At 38.5% G+C, this 19,429-nt stretch overlaps 1 protein-coding gene across 2 annotated transcripts; it reads left to right on the top strand.

Moving 5' to 3' along the window:
* Positions 1-860: 860 nt before the first annotated feature.
* Positions 861-18,946, top strand: ENO4 (enolase 4). Of its 2 annotated transcripts, XM_085064741.1 has the most exons (14): positions 863-1,266; positions 2,463-2,591; positions 3,789-3,979; positions 4,821-4,948; positions 6,215-6,381; positions 6,602-6,733; positions 8,128-8,193; positions 8,886-8,945; positions 10,763-10,930; positions 12,193-12,318; positions 14,565-14,760; positions 15,685-15,752; positions 16,310-16,427; positions 18,385-18,946. In XM_085064741.1, the coding sequence occupies exons 1-14, from the start codon at positions 1,129-1,131 to the stop codon at positions 18,471-18,473; spliced, it is 1,776 nt and encodes a 591-aa protein (XP_084920867.1). In that variant the 5' UTR covers positions 863-1,128; the 3' UTR covers positions 18,474-18,946. The 2 variants fall into 2 exon arrangements, with proteins under 2 accessions (XP_084920868.1, XP_084920867.1); XM_085064742.1 differs by lacking the exon at positions 10,763-10,930 and having other exon boundaries at positions 861-1,266.
* The last annotated feature ends 483 nt before the right edge of the window (positions 18,947-19,429 follow it).

The following is a 19,429-nucleotide window of genomic DNA, read 5'->3' as shown; positions in this document are numbered from 1 at the left end:
GGCAGAAGGTGGGAAAGGGATATAGAGGCACTTAAATGTATCAGAAGGCACAGCTCATGCTGGGTTGTATTACCCAGCACATGATCGTGCTTAGAGACAGCCACATGAGTACCATTACCTCCAGAAGCCTGTTCTTCCAGGAATATTTAATTGAACTGGAGCTTTCTGGGGCAAACCCATGTCTGTGACACAGATCTGGCGCTATTTGACTACTGCCCCCCAGTCCTCTGACTGCAAAAGGCCCTCCTGAAGCAGTGATGTGCCCAAAGGAGCAGCAACCCACCACATCAACTCCTCCTGGAGTAAGAAAATCCAATGAGGCACTAGCTACCTACTCTCCTCTAGGAACAGGTAGTGTCAGTTCAGAAACTTTTTCAGAGGAAACAGCTTTAAAAAAAGAGGGTTTAACTCTCTGGAGAGGTACCATAGTATTTCTAAAGGATGTGAAAGGAAAAGAAAATGATTCTGTAGGGATTTTTCTTCATTATCACCCCACCTGGAGAAGTGAGCACACAATGAGCAAAGGTCCTCACGTATTGATTTTAGAGCTGGGGAAGTGTGCAGCTAACAGCTTTTTAAGTATCTCCATTTTCAGTTACTTCAACAAAATTACCAGTGAACAGAGTAACAAAGTAAAAGTTTTTTGCAGGAAATTGCAGACTAAAAATGATCATTTCGGTTGTGAAATGTTTCTTTTCATCGAGAGTAGAAGTCTTTCAACGCGGGAGTTACTGTGGGCGTTTGGCAGCGTCGTGCTAACCAGACATTTCCCAAACCACAGCCTGTCCGTGCTTCAGGACCATAATCTCACACAGTTTTGTTGCTCGGAGGCTTTTAAAACCGAGGAGCGCTTGCTCGGAGCGTCCTGGCTCGGAAGGCCATGAGCAGCCTGTGAGGGGAGCGGCAGCACGGCGCGGCATTGAGGAACCGAACCGGGCCGGGCCGAACCGAACCGAACCGAGCCGAGCCGAACCGAGCCTTCCCCGGCTCCCAGCCCGGGCGGGTCCGAAGGAGCAGAGCCCCGGGAACGAGCAGCCCGGGCAGAGCGCCCCGAGGTGCCGCTGTCCCGCCCCGGGAAGGGCCGGGCGCTCCCTGGCTCCGTTGCCAGGCAGCGGCCGCGGCCCCGCGATGGAGGCGGAGGAGCGGCGGGGGCGGCTGGCCTGGGAGGCGGCTGAGTATTACCGAGGGCACCGAGTGCCGGAGCGGCTGGAGGAGGCGCTGAACGCCCTGTTCCCGCTGTGCCCCGCGGATCTCTACGGGGAGCTGGTAGCGCGGGGCGGGGAAGCGGCCGGACGGGCCGGAGAGGTCTCTCCCTGCCCCGCGTACGGCCTGGAGGGGCCGTGTGGGTGCCCGCGGTGCCCGTGCCTCCTGCCAGCGCTCCCGGGCTCGGGCTCGGGGTGCGGCGGGGAGCTCGGCCTGCCTGTGCTAACTGGGGTGCAGCGAGGAGCTCAGCCTCTCTGTGCCGGCAATTGGGGTGCAGTGAGGAGTTCCTGTTCTGACAACTGGGGTTCCTCGAGGAGCTCGGCCTCCCTGTGCTGACCATTCAGTGTTCCCCCCTGGCCTGGACAAGGAGTGTGCTGGTTCTGTGTCTGTGGCCAAGTCCATGTCCGCAGCATCAGGGCTTCTTGTCCTCTGCTGTTTGCTTGTCTCGACACAAAACCAAAGTAGTCCCCAGATGGACTACTGTTTGTCCCTAACAAAACTGCTGCTGGGCAGTGATGACCCTGGCACCAGCGGTGACAAGAGACTGGGTGCTGGTCACACTGCAGCTGCTCATGAAAGGCACAAGGGGTCCACTGGAAAGGTCAAGAATCAGACCAATTTTATCTGTTCCCACTTGGCAAAATATTGTTGACTGTAGTCCTAATGAAACCTCAGTTAATGGCAATACTGGAATTGCCAGCTCTACAGTAGCATGCAACTCTTGAAAACAGCATTTCTAGTATGGTCTGATGGGAAAGTGGCTGTGGAATTGCAACATTTCATTCCATTTTATACTGTTTCCCATCTCGAAGTGTTTTGCTATCATCAGTGGAAGGGACTAAAGCTGATAAAACATTTCCTTGCTTTGTGTGGTAGTTGGCAAGTTCCTCTTTGTAGTTCTAAGTGTTTCGTAGTTTTTCCATTTGATAAGCTGTGGTTTGGTGTGGTTTAGTGACTCTCTGATACCAGATTAAATAATGAAACTAGTAAGGAAATATGTAGAAACCTCAGGTAAAAACATAATCCTTTTTCTAAACCAGCATATGAACATGGTACCAGAACTCTTGGTTTCCACCTTTCTCACGAGGCTCAAAGCTTGCTGGAACATATAAATCATAGAATCATAGAATATATTGAGTTGGAAAAGACCCATGATGGATTTGTTCAGTGGTGGATTGGACTGAAGCATATTTCATGGAATAAAAAACCTGTTTGCCTGGAAATTGACTTTTAATGGAGTTTTTTCTCTTTCATTTAAGGCTAACTACTTGTCTAAATTTTCAAAAGCTCCAGTAATATGCAAATTAGTTGGAAGAAAAGTTCTTGACGGACTTGGTCAGCCAACATTAGAAGTGGAATTATACTGCACAGTTAAAAACTATGAGAGGGTATGATTTACTTTTTCCTGTTTTATTTATTTCGTTAGGACACTATCAGGGAGAAGTACTGTTCTTCTCACATCCCAAGAAATATTTTATTTTCCATCTTTATGACAAGACATAAATCCCTGTGACTCAACAGTTGAGTGTTGTAACTTGGAGGGAAAAAAAGGTGCTGTGAAAAGTTAGACAGCGGCAGCAACTATGGGAACTTTATTTTCCATGAATTAAATAATACTTTATGAGTGGGATCTGATATTTTAATATTTTTTTTTCTGTCTTAATGATCATGTAGGCTTTCCTTACACTCTGTGCTAACTTTGTAAGTTCGCTTTCACTTCATCATTTTCTTTAATTTTCAGATCCTTATATTTCTCTTTGTGTGACACTCTTTCACAAAAACATATTGCAAGTGAAAAACAGTACAGATGAAGGCATTTCTTTTATACTGAGCTAATAGGTTGTTGTGGGTGATAGTAAAGTCAAATATACCCATTTAGCACCTGCAATGCAAAACTGATAACTCATCTCTTCACCAGCCTGAAATATTCAAGTTAGGTCTTTGCAGCTCTAGCTATTGGGGAGTAATTATTTCTATTTCCCCTTCATTAAACTCTGGTTCACTTAATTCTTGAATTAAGTGTAGCCTCATAGATATTCACAGGATGTAAAGTTAATACTGTTAATGCAGGCAACTATGGGAAAATTGGAAATGATGTCTTCCTTAAGTGAATTTTCTTAATATCATTTATTCTTCATCAGGACAGTGAGATAGGTTTAAATTATCTAAGTAAGACAAAAGTAACTGATCATGAGGGATGGGATGAAGTATGAGTGCTGATGAATCATGGTACAACAGGCTACCAACAGCTGCAATAAAAGGTGTCCTAATGGCTGTATGGTCCTTAAAATAACTCCATTCTATTGTGATAGCATAATATATGTACAAAGCAGATCTGTCAGAGGGTTTTTGTCTATGTAGTTATAATTTAGGTAAAAAAAACTTGAAGAATGTCTGCAATTACCAAAGGCTACAAAGAAGGTGCTGGATGAGGAAAGACAAATGGAGCAAGTAGATTTGGAGATATGTATTTGTAGAGTTGCTAAGGACATAAACTTCTTAGTCTTTCAAATGACATTTCCAAGTTAGAAATTAAATAGTGTTTTAAACCTTTTTGCATTGCTTTGTTTGGGATTTTTTTGCAGAGGATTTGTTCCATTGTAATCTCATCTCATTCTCAAATACCTGAAAATGCTTTTCCTGAAACAATTGAAGCTGATGAGAAAGAAAGAAATGACTCTGTTTGTACTGCTGTGGAATGGGTCAATGAAGCACTGAACACACTGTTAAGAGATCTGGAGCCTACTGACCAGTGTCAAGCTGATAAAATGCTTGGGTAGGTCCTGCATGTTGTGAAAATTATTGCATTTGAAATACACACAATTAATTTGTATTATAACAAAAACCATAGAATATTCAATGTTTTCTACTATTTTCATATTTTTAGGATGTAATGTCTGTCTCAGATCCATTGCACTACACTATTGCCTGCTTTTCATAATTATGATATAAAAATCATGCTGGTTTGGGCTGCCACACTGAACATAGACTGTAGCCAAGAGAGCTAATTGCCTTCCACATGGACTAGACTTGGGAAAATCTTGATAAAGGGAGTAAGGACTCAGTTGGAAAGTGAGTCTAAATAAGGTTTAATGCATTGCTTACACTACTTTATGTATCTTACATGCTCAGTTTGCCTGAATTGGCTGTCTGTGACCCATGGGTGAAGTTTTCACTTTATGCATGTCATTGAAATTGCAGCCACACAATAACTGGTGTACAACTGACCTACTGGCTTAGCAGCCTAGGCCAGGCTGGTGGATGGCATGGAATTATGACAGGAATTGTTACTACACATGCAAAGGGAATAAATCCTTCGTGCTCAGATTGTCTGCTCAGAGCTGACTTTCAAACCAGTTATTTGCAAAGCTTGTGCTAAGGTTTGTGATACTTGCTTGTGGTTATTTTTTTTAAATCAATGTTGTATATGATTACCAAAAAGGAATGATGTAATAAATTTATGGACTTCTCCAACTTCACACAGGAAATCTATGGCAGAAGCTCAAATAGATGCACTTAATCTATCTCCTAGCATGTTCTTTAGCCTGTGTCATGTGTGTCCTTGTCACATGTCTAACAATATTTTGACCCAGTAATTTTTTTGCCTCTTCCCTCAGTGAATACTTTGAAAACAAGGTAGAAGAAAAAAAGGAAAGAGAAAAGCAAGAACAAGAAGGAAAAGAAGAGGAAGCTCCTCCTCCATGCCCTCCACCCCCAGCACCTAAGCAAAGAAGAGGAAAATCAGGTTTTACTTTATTTAATTTTAATATTTTCTACATTACAGATATGATAAAAGTCCTAAAAGACACCCTGTCTCGTGTTCAGAGGGTTTGGTTACTCTCTCCTGACCTTTTTGATCACAGCAGTTTCTGCAGGGAGATGAGGGAGGGGAAAATACATTTTCCTCATCATTCACACACATTGGTTGAACAGAGTTTCTGCCTTTGTTTTACAGTTGGTTTAGACAGGAGGTTATTACTCTTCAGAGTGAGGAATAAGAATGGAGGAGGATGCAAATGAAGAATAAAAATGAAAATGATAAGGAAAGAAAAGGAAATCACAGAACTGAGCAGGAAAATGGAAATAGAATTAAGACAAGTCGAAAACAATTGAAAGAGGGAGGAAGGAAAATTTCCTTCTAACATTGAGAATAGGAGGAAATACAGAGAAAAGCAAAAGAGAAAGAAAGGGTATGAGATGGGAATGATGGGTAGTATGGAATAGAAGTAAGCAAACAAACCTACTAAAGGAAAATGGAAAAAAATTATGTGAGACCAGAAAAACAAGGTAAGAATATATGGCCAAAACCAAACAACCCAAAAAGGAAAAAAACACCGTATGTTATTTCCATCTATACATTAAACTCAGAAATGTAATTATTCATGTAGGCACTGTGGGCAGTAAATATGATAGTGGGAACTGCTTGGTTCAAAGCATTTTGGAAAAAGTTACTGTTTCTGAATGGGACATAAATTCTTATGTAAATTTGATAAGACTATGGATGTGTAATATTTAAAAGACCTGTTTTCTCTTTGTGAATTCCAATTGTAATAGGCCTTTTTTCCACAGTCATTACTGGAAAAAATCAAGTATTTGTACTCCCTGTCAGGCTATAATGTAATCTTCCAAGTTGTCTATGCAAAAGCTGAGAGTTTAAGGATTATAATAAAGAAGACTGAAAACATGCTTTTGAAAGGAACCTGGAAAATTGTATAATGTTGTTGGATTCAAACAAAGATAAATAAAAATACATATTTCAGTGGCTGACAGATCTCAAAATGAAACAGATTTGAAATGCATTTGAAACCAGAGTGAAGACAGATACTTTGCTTACTTGTAATCATTCCATATGAAACAACAGACAAAATTAATTTTTTAAAAAGTGAATTATTATTTTTAATACATTGAATAGACACAGAAATGTCAATATTGTATTTACTCACATAGCTCTGATACACAAGCATATGTTGAGAACCAAGAAAATATTTAGCTACTACTCTGTGTCTTGTAGGAAGGAGGTCAGGGGAAGAGAAATGCATCCCACCTGCAGAGCCTGCTGAGCCAGTGCTGGGGGGCAGCTTGGCCATCGGGGGAACTTCACTTGCCATAGCAAAGGCTGGGGCCACTGTTAGCCATGTTCCATTGTACTTATATATTGCACTGCTGAAACATGACCAGGTACTTGTGGCTTTTGTCATTTGGTTGATTTTATCCCAGTTATCATAATTATTGCAGAATTCTGAAGGCAGTTGTGACAGTGTTATTGAATTTACCTCATGGAATACACCCTTTGCACCATTGCCTGTAGCAGTCTTTGAATCCTGTGCCATAATTAAAATATGTAAGAAATTATTCTGATTTTTACATTTTTGTTTTCACCTGGTACTCCCAATCACAGGAGTCACCTAAAGAAATGGTTCTACCACTCCCAATGGTTACTCTGTTGAACTGTGAAAAAAATTCACCTACAAAACTGAAATTAGTGAAAGAAGTTATGCTTATCCCACCAGTTGAGTTATCACTCAAACAGGTACTGTTTCCTTTTTTTTATGAATGTATTCTATAGACATCATGCTATCTGCATGTATACATAAGTGTATAGATCTTTTCAATATAGTCCTTACAAACTATTTTTTTCTTTTTTTCTTAGCTTGTAAGGCTAAAGTTTTAACAGATGTTAGTTCAGAAATCTAACAATAATAACATTAAGTAAAAAGATGATTTAAAAGAAGAACCATGAAGATTTATGTTTAAAATGAATGCTTGTGTAAAGGAAAAAAATCAGTGCATTGAAGAAGATGTCAAGGAATTGTGTTACACAATAATAGATTTTGTATTAGTAGATTATAAATATTATCAGTTGGTTGATATAGCATACAAAACAACAAAACTCATAACAAATTCACAGGAAAGCATAACATATTTGGGAATAGGTTGCTTTAAAATGAAATTGTGACACTAGAAGGGAATACAAAGAGCAAGAAGGATGGGTGAGACAGATGGGATCAACCCTCTCTTTTTTTGTTCAGCCATGTGTTGCATTAAAGAATGTATCTGCACAAGATGCCTCCATTAGGGCTGTGATTTCTATTTTGTGTGCTGGTGACCTGAACAAATAGCTGAGCTCGATTCTCTTTCTTTTTGCTTTTCCTTTAACTTTTTCGGATCGTCCCCCCGAGCTGTTAATAAGGTCACTAATTCTGCTCCGTTCAAAGCCAGAACGCCTCCCGGTGCTCATGGGAAAGGAGGAAGGTGTTTGCTGCAGTGCAGGACTCCAAGCTGTTTGTCCTGTGCTGTTGGCAGCTGTGACTGACTTCTGCCCCCTTCAGTATTCCTTTACTGGCACAGCTTGAGAAAATCTGAAATGTTCTTTATGAAGTCAGCACTCAGCATTTACTAAATCAGCTGAAAGGGAAAAAGATCCTTGCGTTAAGAGCAATAAATTCATTTAATTAATGTTCCCCAGTGTTTAAAATCAACACAGTGATTTTTTTCTTCCCTGCTTCCTGGAAGTATTCAGAAGGTAAATGTATTCAATATTGTCAGAATTTAGGAAGTCTTAGGCAGAGTCACAGTTGTGAATGGGGATTATCATCTTCCCACTTCTCAGATTTTAATGCAGATCTGAGTATTGTTTACATGTTAGATTTGGGAAGGGCTACTTTTGGGGAAGAGACTGCTCTCCTTGGCATCCCAAAATCAAATATTCCTGCTTATTCCACTGCTGATAACCCTTTTTCATTGGACATTTGACTGCATTTTGTGGGTGGAGAGATTGTGTGAAGGAGTCTGTCATGGTTTGGGTTTTTTTAAGACTTTATATATAAATTTTCGTTTAGAATAGGTGTTGACTATCTTCTGACTTAAGCTGCTAATATGAATTAATATAACTTTCTTTTGAAGATCACTGTTGTTTAATTTCAGGGCATGGAAAGAGTTCTGGATATTCAGAAAGAAATGACAAGAGTGTTGGAGTCTACTGGCAAACTGGTACAATAAAAATGTGTATTAAAATTGTGATGCACTTAACTTGATCTCTTTACAGCCATTGTCCTTTTTAAACATACACACAGAACATTTAGCTTGTCACAGGCTCATGACACAGAACAGAAGATGTGTTTCTGTAACAGCTGAATAATACATTAGCCATTTGGTGATACTAAATTAGAAAATTTAGAACAAAACATTGTTCTAAGCAAAAGGCTTTCTGTTTACCTGAAGAAATATCCTGGGAGTGAATGGTATCAGAGGGAATATAAAATATATATATTCTGACCTTGCTACACCTCTGACACCCAACATGTTTTATTCAAGGTACTATTACTGTAGTAGTAAACCTTGGTGTGTGCATGGAAAGCAAGATAGTTGGGTTTCTCCAAGTACAGGGTCTAGATTCTAATTTCTGGAATCCCCTGTATTTTTGATGGGCTAGGTGAGAATGTTTTGAGAAAAAAATTATGGTTGGACTGATGTCCACATAGAAATAAACATTTTAAATGTGTAACCACCACAATATAAAAATAGGAAACTATTAAATAAAGCTATTCCCTGACTTAAATATTTGCAATGTCTCAGACCAAAATTCAGTCAATCTTTTTTTTTATTTTCTTTTTTTCTGAGGTGTCTCTGTCATCTTTTTATTTTTCCATGGAATTGATTTCTTTCTTCTTTCACTCCTACAGCCCTATCCACAAACAGAGAGTAAAAAAGGAAAAGCACAGAATGCAGTGAAGAAACCTCCGGTAAGAAAAGAGATTTTAATGCTAAGCCTTCAACAAGGTATTAGCAACAGCAGGGAACCAAAATGTTCTTAAGAAAGGAAGCATTCATCTACATCACCATTTTGGAAAGGCCAAGGCAAGACTTAAATATTCCAAACGCTCATATTTTACATAATAATTTAGATTCTTCTGACTGTACCTTCCCTTCCTGTGGGACAGCAGTGGAAATAGGGGAATATTTCTAGGATCTGGTAATTTTTCTCGTATAGAAATCCTGGTAAATTATCCAAATGAGCATTTTCCAGGCCTGTAGCACCAGCAGAGAACATGCCCTTTTGATCATGTAGGCCATAAAACTCTTACCTGTAAGTCTTGCAGATTGTGCTGTTTTTCCTAACCCTGGGAGCAGAATTCCCCTCTTTATCTTGCTGCATTCAGTTCCCAGGTCCAGGCTGAGGTTATAGACAATGGCAGATACAAACCAGCAGCTAAAGGGCAGCACCCACAATATTGCACAGGACATTATTTTATATGACTCAAATGATCTTTTTTATCCCTTCCAAACCTGTAGTTTGTAGATGAGTTTTCCAAATAGTGGGATGGAAATGCCATGCAGGTTTTGCTCTTCATTCTGAGACAATTTAAATATTATCTGGTGAGAATTGTCACTGTTGGGAGATATAAAAAAGAAAGGATGAACAAAAGCTTTCCTATTTTACCATTGCCTAAACAGCAAAAAATTCATCATGATTCAGATGCTGGCCAATGTTTTCCTGGTGGGCAGTTTCCATATTAGTACCACAGTATGTACTGCAATCATAAGGTAGGATATTTCTGTAAGATATACACAAGGAAACAATGCATTAGATTCTCTGAAAAAATTCCATTTATCTCAATAGCAGAAAACTAAAGGAGACAGTAGTGAAACTGAATTTAAAACTGATAAAAGCTACAAGTTAATTTGAACTTTTTTGTGGGGAAAAAAAGGAAAAATGACAAAGTGGACAGTGAAGAAGAAAAACTTATTTAGGTTGTAGAAGTGAAAACTAGACAGAGAAAAATGTTTTTGTAGAGACAAACAATGCTTTCAATAGAATGTAAAGAGGAACAACACATGGATGCTTTGAAAACCACAGGAAACTGCAGATTTAACCTCTATCTGAAGTACAGGAAAACTGAGGCATTTTTAGCTGTCTGTTGCTGCATTTTTATAATCCAAAATTCACAGATCTTACAGTTAAAAATCAGTGTTTGGAAAACCTACAGAAAACTGCCAACAGAAGGAAGTGAAATATTTTCTGTATACAGCTCTGCTTGTGGCTCATGCCCAGTAATACTGTCCCTGCAGCAGACAACTGCATGCAGTTGGGCTGGAGGTGTTTGCCCTCCATGAAATTTGTTCCTTCTAGAAGTCTTGGAAGATTCTTGAGGTTTCTCAAGGATAGAGTCAATATCAAAATGGTAGTTGAGATGAATGAATAAAAGGTATTTAAAAAAGAAGAATGGTTTTGTGTCAAAGGGCTGGTCCACAGCACCAGAGCATTCATGACAACTCAGTGGTTGTTGAATGTCTTTAAAATAATTTTTTTAACCAGTACTGATCATACAAGACTGAGATCTACATGACTAGTCGTATTTCCAAGGACTATTAGCTCTCTAGTGATTTGCATTTTGATATTCCCTCTTTCCTACAGAATAGTCTTTTAAGCAGCCAAGGAGATTTCTGAGAACAAATTTATAATTTGATGAATAAATGCAGACTGAGATGACGATTACAAACATTCTATGTATAATATATATGTGTGTAAATAAAGTGATTATTTTTGTTTTGCTTTCAGCCACTATCCTTAAAAAGAATATCACACTTAGGCTGCCTGACAGCAGGATATGATAATCTAGAACAACTGCTACTCCTAATGCAAACAGCTTGCAGCAATATAGGTCTGGTGCTAGGAACAGACGTGTACTTAGCAATAAATTGTGCTGCTCATGAATTAATGGCTTATGTAAGTTAATTTTCAATATCTATTTTCATAGGCTTTAAAATAAATGGAGCTATTTGTTAACATTATTTATTATTGCGTTGCAAACTCACCTATTAACTCCTAACTCCATTTTTTTAAAGGCAGGAATCAAGCAAACAGAAAGAATTATCTCTGCATTTATAAATTCTGGTTGAATCTGCTTTTTTCCCCCCATTATATTAAGCTGCATCTCTTGTTTTCTGCAAACCACTCTATCATTTCCATGTATTTTTACTATGTTATGTTTATATACAGGTTAGTGCTCATTTCATTGTGCATCAACATTCCTTTCTTAATTTTTAGTTTTTTAATGTTTTTTTTCACAAAATCTATTTATCTCCCAATGAAGTCTTACAGTTCTTTCCCCTTATTCCAAGCTCAATCAGATTTTTCTCTAAGCAGAAAAAAAGAAACTTCCATTTCCATTTAGTAGCTCATGAGATTTTGTGTGTTTGGGTGTTCTGTAGTGCAGAGCTTCCATTACCAATATCTTTTGTGAAAGCAGTTGCTCTCCTGGCTGTGATATCTGCATCCTGTACCAGAGTAAAAATGTGCAAAATCTTAACCATTGAATTCTCAACCATTGAATTCTCAGTAATTCTGTAACTTTCTGTCACTGAACTGTTAAAGTCACTAAAGCAGTGGAAAAGCAGTGGATATCCTGGCAGAGTTTCACAATGTGCCCTTAAAATTCCTGCCATGCTGTGGTTTATGCTTCCCAGAATGATGAGAATGATTTTAAACTACCATTTTTTGAAAGGGGAAAGAGGCAGGGAAAAGCAGTATCTTGGTTTTGAGCATTGAGGGAACACTCCTTTCCCCAGCAATGGATTCTTTATGAAAATGAGGAAAAAAATATCACCTTTATTTTGGAAAAGAAAAATGCGATTTTTTTCACACGGGATTCAATAAAAATGTCAACTGTTGCTAACTTTATGCTGTAATTGTGTTACACTTCCAGTTTGCCTAGAAAATGCTGAAATAGATCTCTCTTCTTTTGGCAGTGGCATTGTTCAGAGACTTTGGCATGAGCCCACTGGAACCCACAGTGTCATTTTAGGCAGAGATTTCTCTAACAATATGCTGACAACTCAGACACAGAGTAAAGCAGAGGAGTGAATGCTTTCTGACTGAAGCACACTCAGCCCACTGCCTTAACAGAGACATCTCTGTCACAGGATGTGTACTCTGTTTTCCAAGGTCTTACTTTCCTTATCTTTTACGCTTTTTGCTTTACTTTCCAGGAGAGAGGAAAATATGAAGTAATCACTGGAACGTTCAAAAGTCCTGATGAAATGATTGCCATGTATTTGGAAATGCTTAATGATTTTCCTTTTATCATTGCATTAATAGATCCCTTAAGAAAAGAGGTAAGATACCACAGTGCAGTCCTTTAAAAATTGAACATATATTTCAGTGGCATATCACTGGCCTTTTCTCATTGTTACAAAACATGTAAAATACAAAGCTGCTGGGTTTTGTGTCTTTTAGCACAAAAATATCACTAGGAAATGCATCTAACAATTTATTTGAATATATTTTATTGTCAATATCCAAATTTTTATATGCTTTTGACATAATTTCTGATGAAAAATAATCCTGGAATGAACAGGACACAGTTAGTACACATACTTTGAAGAATTACAAGAAATCTTTCTGATTCTACATGGTAAACCACTTTTATTTTTATAACATTATGCTCCTTATGTGCACAATTTAAAATATAAAATGAAATTTTAACATTCAAGTGTATTAGAAAAATCCATGGGTAATGTAATATTGAATTATGTTATATTAAGCTGGAGAAGCAAAAATTTGAACATTGTTGTATATTTCTTAAAATCACCAGCAAATGTTTACTGTAATTCTTTGTGATGGATATTTATAAGCAAATTCCTGTCACTGGCAGAATTTTTAAACTGGGAATAAAATACCATGTATTTACCTCTGTGATTAAAGTTAGAGGAGTTAATTAGTGTGGCAAATAAACTACAACAATAAAGCACAATACTATTGAGCATGTTATCAAGCTATAGATGGATCAAAAAGATTGCATGGCCATAAATATTCACATTTATACATAAAGTTAAATTTCCATGTATTACAAGAAAAGGAATAAAAACTTAATTGCTGCAGAATCTACAATTGTAGGCCAAGATTCTGCAGTAGCACAACTTAAGAAAAATTTGTTTTTGGTGTAAAATTGCACTTTATTTTCTTAAAAATAAATATAGGGAGTTTATTTTCATGAACAAAACACAAAGACTGTGATTGAAGGGAGAAGCAAAGTGATGTTGGCTTGTGAATGTGCTCAGTGCCTGAACTAATAAGTCTAAAACTGGTAACTGCATCTGATTTTGTCCCTAACTGGGTGTTTGAAAGTTCATTTTTTGAATAACTGTGTTTAGTAGTACCTCACTCTGGTTAGCCCTGCCTCCCTGTGTTGTTTCAGTCTGGCTCTCTGAATTACCATGTTCCAAAACTACCAGGTTATTCCCCACTCCTGCCAGGGCTGCAAACTTCCTGGAGAATTCTGATGAAGGAACATATTTGCAGTATGAGGATCAGCAGGAGAATCCCAGCAGATAGTGAAGTGCAGTTGGGAACAGAGCACAGAGTTAAGGGAAATGCCTCTCTTCCTCCTCCTCCTCCTCCTCACAAATCCAAGGTTTTCCCATACCACATCTTTGCCCCAGATAATTAGATCCTAGAGGATTAGTTCTGGTACCAATTCAATAATTCATCACCAGACACCACACATCTTTGGTGCTTAAATTTAAACATTTGTTCAGGAGTCAAAAACTTCATTTTCTCTTACGCACAGGCTTGAAATCCGTGCAGGAATGGCTGCTGATGTTGATTGCAGGTAGAGAGCTACAAAAGTCCAAAAATCCACAGACCAAGAATAACCACTGGCAGAATTATGAAGTAGAAATGTTTTTAAAGTGAGAACTTTGCATTCTGTGGACAAAGCAAGCAAATTAATTAGTAAATTTCTTCATTCAAATTCTTTACATATCCTTGTCCTTTATTTAGCCTGGACCATGTACCATGTGGACAATGCATTAAAATAAAGAAACAAAGACCCTGAAAAATGGAGCTTTGCTGGAAAAGAGACTGTTGTATTCTGCTGTTCCCTGTGGGTCCAGTCCTGATTCATGTCATAGAGTCTGTCTCCTGTTCATTATTTTATATTCAAACAACCACAGCACTTAAAATATTAACACAAAAATGACTCCTCTGAATAAAACAACAAAAATTATTTTTTATTCCATCAAAATGAAATAAATTTCAGGAAGAAAATCAAAATAGCAAACCCCTACACTTAATTTAATTTGAAATAATTTTAGGTCTATTTTATGCAATAGTGTTGATTAATTTCAGATTAAAATTTCTGTTTTCTATCAAAATCTTAAAACCCAAGGAAAATCCAAGTGGAATATTTTTCTTAGGTAGACAGATTTAAAATACAGTGTAAAACACAGTATGTTTATATGAATGATAGATTTAAATACAATTTAAACCCAAATTGTTGTTTAATTTTTGCCTCCTCAGTTAGGATTTTCCTTCAGTTTAGTTTTTAAACTCCAGTTGTTTACTTGATTTGTTTTTGCAGGACAGAGCACAGTGGAGTAAAATCTGTGAAGCCCTTTGTCATAAGTGCTACCTGATTGCTGAAGATGCTGCCACAGACATTTCCAAACTCACAGCTGACCTAAAGATAAACAAAGCAATGTGTACTGGTGTTGTCCTAAAATACCTTAACCAAACCAAGGTGTCAGACCTCATAGAACTTACTGGAATTCTTGATGGTGAGTAAAGGGGGAAAGGCTGAAAGCAAACCCTTCAAACTACACTTGTAAATATTGCATCTCTTTATTTAGTTATTGACACTTCTAATGTAGAACGCACTTCTCAGGAGAAACTGAAATTCAAGTTTTGATGCACAAATCTCTGTCCAGGGGCTTAAAACAGCATTCAAGGCTTCAACTGTAATCAGTTGATGCACTGAGAATGTTTTGAACGTGGATGCCCTTTGACACTGCAGCTAAGTGTCATGCACTTGGATATCAGAATTAAAGAAAATAAAAGAGATGTGGTCAACTCATCTGAACTTTGACTAATACTACTGTTAATAATTAAAAATCCAAACAAGTCCAAACTGTTTAAAATTGCATTTATATAGATTATTGACTACATATTATTGAGCCTCTGTGGTAACAGTACTAAGAACCTGTGCAGTTTCCTGTAAGGTTTCTCTTTGTATCACATTTTCTTTATTCACTTTTATACCCAAGGAATAGATGGACAAATTTAATATAGAAAAGTTGTTTTCTTATTTCTTAAAAGCATCCAGAATTACTGTATCACAATGAGTAAATAGAAACGAAAAGATTTCATTCAGTCAGGATAGTAATTTTTTTTTCACAGTGAAGAAAAATCATTATTATAGTGAGGAGCACATTTGAAATAAATAGCACAGCCTGATCAGACAGATCAGTCAGTGACAGAGACTAGGACAGGATGTTAGATGTCTTTTATCCATCTGAAAATAAAGCAGAATGTTAATGTAGCAAACTAATATAGTTCACATTTTTATGAGATAGGTTTTACTCCTGTTTGTATTTAAGCTTGGATAGCCCCAGGGTAAAAAAAAGAATGAGAAGTCCAAACAATTTCTGTGTCAAATATATAAAATATACCCTAATGAAGGTTTTCCCTCCCGTTATATATAGGTCAAAGTTGTATTACCATATTAGGAAGTCCAGATGGAGAATCTTCAGATGAGAGCCTCGTGGATCTGGTAAGTATTGAAAGCTGTTCAATTGCAGAATTGCAAAAATACTGCTTTTAACATGTACTATTTTTAAAGGAGAAAGCCTTTTTGTGCTTGAGAAAGAAACAACATTTTACAAAATGGGCTTTTTCTAGAGGGTTGCTTTTTTTCCCCACAGAGAGTTGTTATTCTTTTGAGTTTAAAGAGAACACACAGGAAATTTGCCAAAGCAGGGAGTATATTCAAAAGTGTGTATGATCCATTTGCTTGCATTAGTTTATAAAAAATCGTGAGTTACTTCAAACATTCCTGCGTAGTAATAATCTTTTACTAGCAATAATCTTTTAGGCAAAAATTCTTAACGCTACTGTATTTAGTCTTTTGCAAATAAAATTTCATTTCACGTGCCAGCGAAAATTACTGTTTGCATCCCACAAATCTTTCACGGAGAGGTTTTATTTCCCCCATTTTCCTGTGCGGAGAGACGAGGGTGTTGGATGAGAAGCACGATAGCGTGTTTAATCATTGAGAATGACTTCACTTCCCAAAGTGAGGAGTTTTACCACTGCCCTCTCTCCTCGCAGGCTGCTGGCCTGGGTGCCAGGTTTCTCAAGTTGGGAGGTCTGTCCCGCGGAGAAAGGGTGGCCAAATACAACCGGCTGCTGGCTATAGAGGAGGAACTGGCCGCGAATGGAGCGCTGCGTATGAGCTTCTTTCTTACTTTGTTTTCAGCCTGCCATGAATGCAGCCACAAAGATTGCAGGGGGAATGATTGAAACTGCACCCCAGGAGGGAAGCCAAATCAAAAGGCTATAAATAAGGGCTGACAAAAAAAAAACTAGGATAGCACTTGCCACAATGTATATTGTTGTCCTAATGGATTATCTGTTTACTGAATGTTAAAATAGACCCCTTCTTGAGGAGTAGCCTACATTAAGCTTTTTTTTCCCCCCAGAATTAATTGGTTGGAGTCTTGAAGCCCACGGTGCAAAAGGAACAAAACAAAAACCGTGCATATAACGTGTCGAAAAGCTGCCAAAATGGAATTTTAGGCCAAATACCCCACCTCCCTCGAGCCCCTAAACATATATTGCTAACAAAACTTCATTTCACAACCCTCTTTTGTATGCCACATTTCCAGCAAAATGTGTTTGGAAAACTACAATTGCATGGGTAAGCCTTAAATAAAACCCAAGAAAACCCCAAGCTGACGATGCACATTCAGCCTTAGCCACTTGTATGTATCTGCCTGCCTGTTTCAGGATCTGCATCTTCTTTTTACACTGTACCAAGGCACTGTTAAATGCTTAACAGTTCATTAGAGGCACTTCTCACTTGCTCAGGTATCAATCAAGCCAGAATAAAGACTGCAGTCTGAAGGGGAGGCAGAGAGACAAGGAGAGGAAGAAAGGAAGGAAGGGGTTTGTAGGAATTGTATTATGTCTAAGAAAAAGAAACATGAAGCACAATTAAGTCATTTTACCCTCTGGTTTCTAATAATTTTCAGTGTTCTATACCTAGGGTAGCAGCACTTGACATGCACACTATAGAACAAAGTTTTTAGTTGAAAATTCTTTTATTGAAAATATTTTGAGCTTTTTGAAGCCAACCCTTGCTCATAAATAATCATTGTAAAAAGTAGAAACATAGACAGAAATTCTCTTTTTTTGCTAAGAAAGTAGTTTCACAGAATGCACTTCTCAAAAACAAGACAGATAATTATAGAACTATGAATTTTAACTGCCTCAGCAGTATTAATATATTCCCTCCTCAAATGGTATAATCTAAACAAAGGCTCTCGAGTCTGACAAATATTTAGACCTATATCTGATGAAATGAAACAGCAACAATCCCCGACACAGCTAATCATTTGGCAGAAATAAGATCCAGTACCTAAATCAACAGCAGGGAAATAGTGAGAGCAGGTCTGAGCTGCATACCAAGCTCTTCATTTGGCTGGGCTGGAGCTGGAATACACTGGAGAGCCTGAGCCGAGGGCACTCTAAGTGGCTCATGGCTGGGAGGTGACACTGGCCCATCAGGAGTCCCCCAGAGTGTGTGAGGGGCTCGGGAGTGTCATATCCAGGCTCTCCCACTGCCTGGCTCCTCTCCTGTGGGTGGCCCTGATGTGCCACCAGCAGCTCCACCTGCACTGTGTGTGACCTGCTGTCACCTGGCAGGGTCACAGGGCTGAGGCACCCAGGGTGGGGTTGGCATCCTGTGTGTGGCAAAGAGTGGTGAGGGCAGGGATAGAGGAGTTGCAGAGCTGGGAAAAAGCTGAGAGAACTGTTAGAGAGTCACTGTGAACTGCTGGTGATGGGATCAGCACTGGGACGGGGGCTTTCAGGAGGCTGGGGTGAGGCAGGGTCAGCTGATGGGAATACTGGCAAGAGCACCAGGGCAGAGGGAAAAGGAGTAAGGCAGCAAGGTGAGATGGTCAGTGAAGAAAGGAATGCAGTAAATACCCCAGCTCAGGCTGATGTGCACCATGTCCTGATCCTGTAATCAAAGTGCTCCTTTCTTTCTAAAGACCAGACTTTTAAAGGTGTTTCAACTCTTGCAAGCATCATGTGGTATTTTAAAACAACTCTGCACCAGAGAACATTACGACCATCCTGATTACAGCAAACATGAGCTGCTTTTTTCTCTTCTATTTCAGGTGAAGCAACACTTGAAATTGATCTTCCTAAAATATCACCGCCAGAAAAACAACTTCCTGATGTGCTTCCTGCCCCAGAGCAGGATTAGTTGCCTCCACAGCTCTCAGGCAGCCCTGCAGGTTCACAGCCTGCTCAGCTCCCAGAGAACAGCACACTAACCCAGGCTGTCAACAGTAGCTTTGGGATAAATTTTTTAGAAAAAACATATTAAGAAACTCATATATTAACCATTCTTAAATCCACATATTTTCATTCTAGTATGAAACTCATATATTAAATTTTCCCTAATCCATTTATTTTCAAGCATTTCAGCCAAATATCTCTAAGAGATTTCAAATACTGGCTTCTGTTTTCCCAGGGACCACTGCCTTCAGCTGAAACCAAGTTAACTGAGCAGTGACTATAGCCTGAAAACACCACAAAATTCTGTGCTGCATTTACAAATTGACAAAACAAACACTGCTGTGTTAAGTCCAAAGCTAAATGTTTGTTTTGGGAAAATCAAAATCTCTCTCCGTACAAAGAGCAAGCTGTTGACAAACTGTAAAAAAAAAAAAACAACCCAGAACACTACATTTTACAAAAAAAAAAACAAAGGCCTTGAGTGTTATGCTGCTCCATCCCCCCACACCCCCTCAATGCTGCTCTGAGATTCAGCCTGCAAAGGAGATTTTGCTCCAGTTGTAGCCATCAAGAGAAATGAATCACTGCAAACCCCAAATGTTGGGCACAGAGCTGAGATTGGCACCAGTAGGAAGCAGGGAGTAACAAGTCAATTCCACAAGGTCTGGGAAACTTGTCAGGAGTCTTTTTAATAAGCAACAATGAAAAGTTAAAGAAATAATTTATGTTCTAGGTAACAAAACAGTTTAAGTAAAAGAAGTGCTTCTTGAAAAACGTCTGGGTTTTGTATAATTTGAAAATTTGAACATATAATACAGTAGCAATAATTTGAGGGAAAAGTACATGTATGAAATTTTGCATTTTAAATTCAGTGTAACAGACAACTAAGTGAAAAGTTAACAACCAGAACCAACTGCCCCC

This window comes from Lichenostomus cassidix, chromosome 6, assembly GCF_008360975.1.
Source record: "Lichenostomus cassidix isolate B80296 chromosome 6, HeHo_3.0, whole genome shotgun sequence".
Taxonomy (NCBI): domain Eukaryota; kingdom Metazoa; phylum Chordata; class Aves; order Passeriformes; family Meliphagidae; genus Lichenostomus; species Lichenostomus cassidix.
The sequence above is the reverse complement of the archived record's forward strand: the minus strand, read 5'-3'. Positions and strand labels throughout refer to the sequence as shown.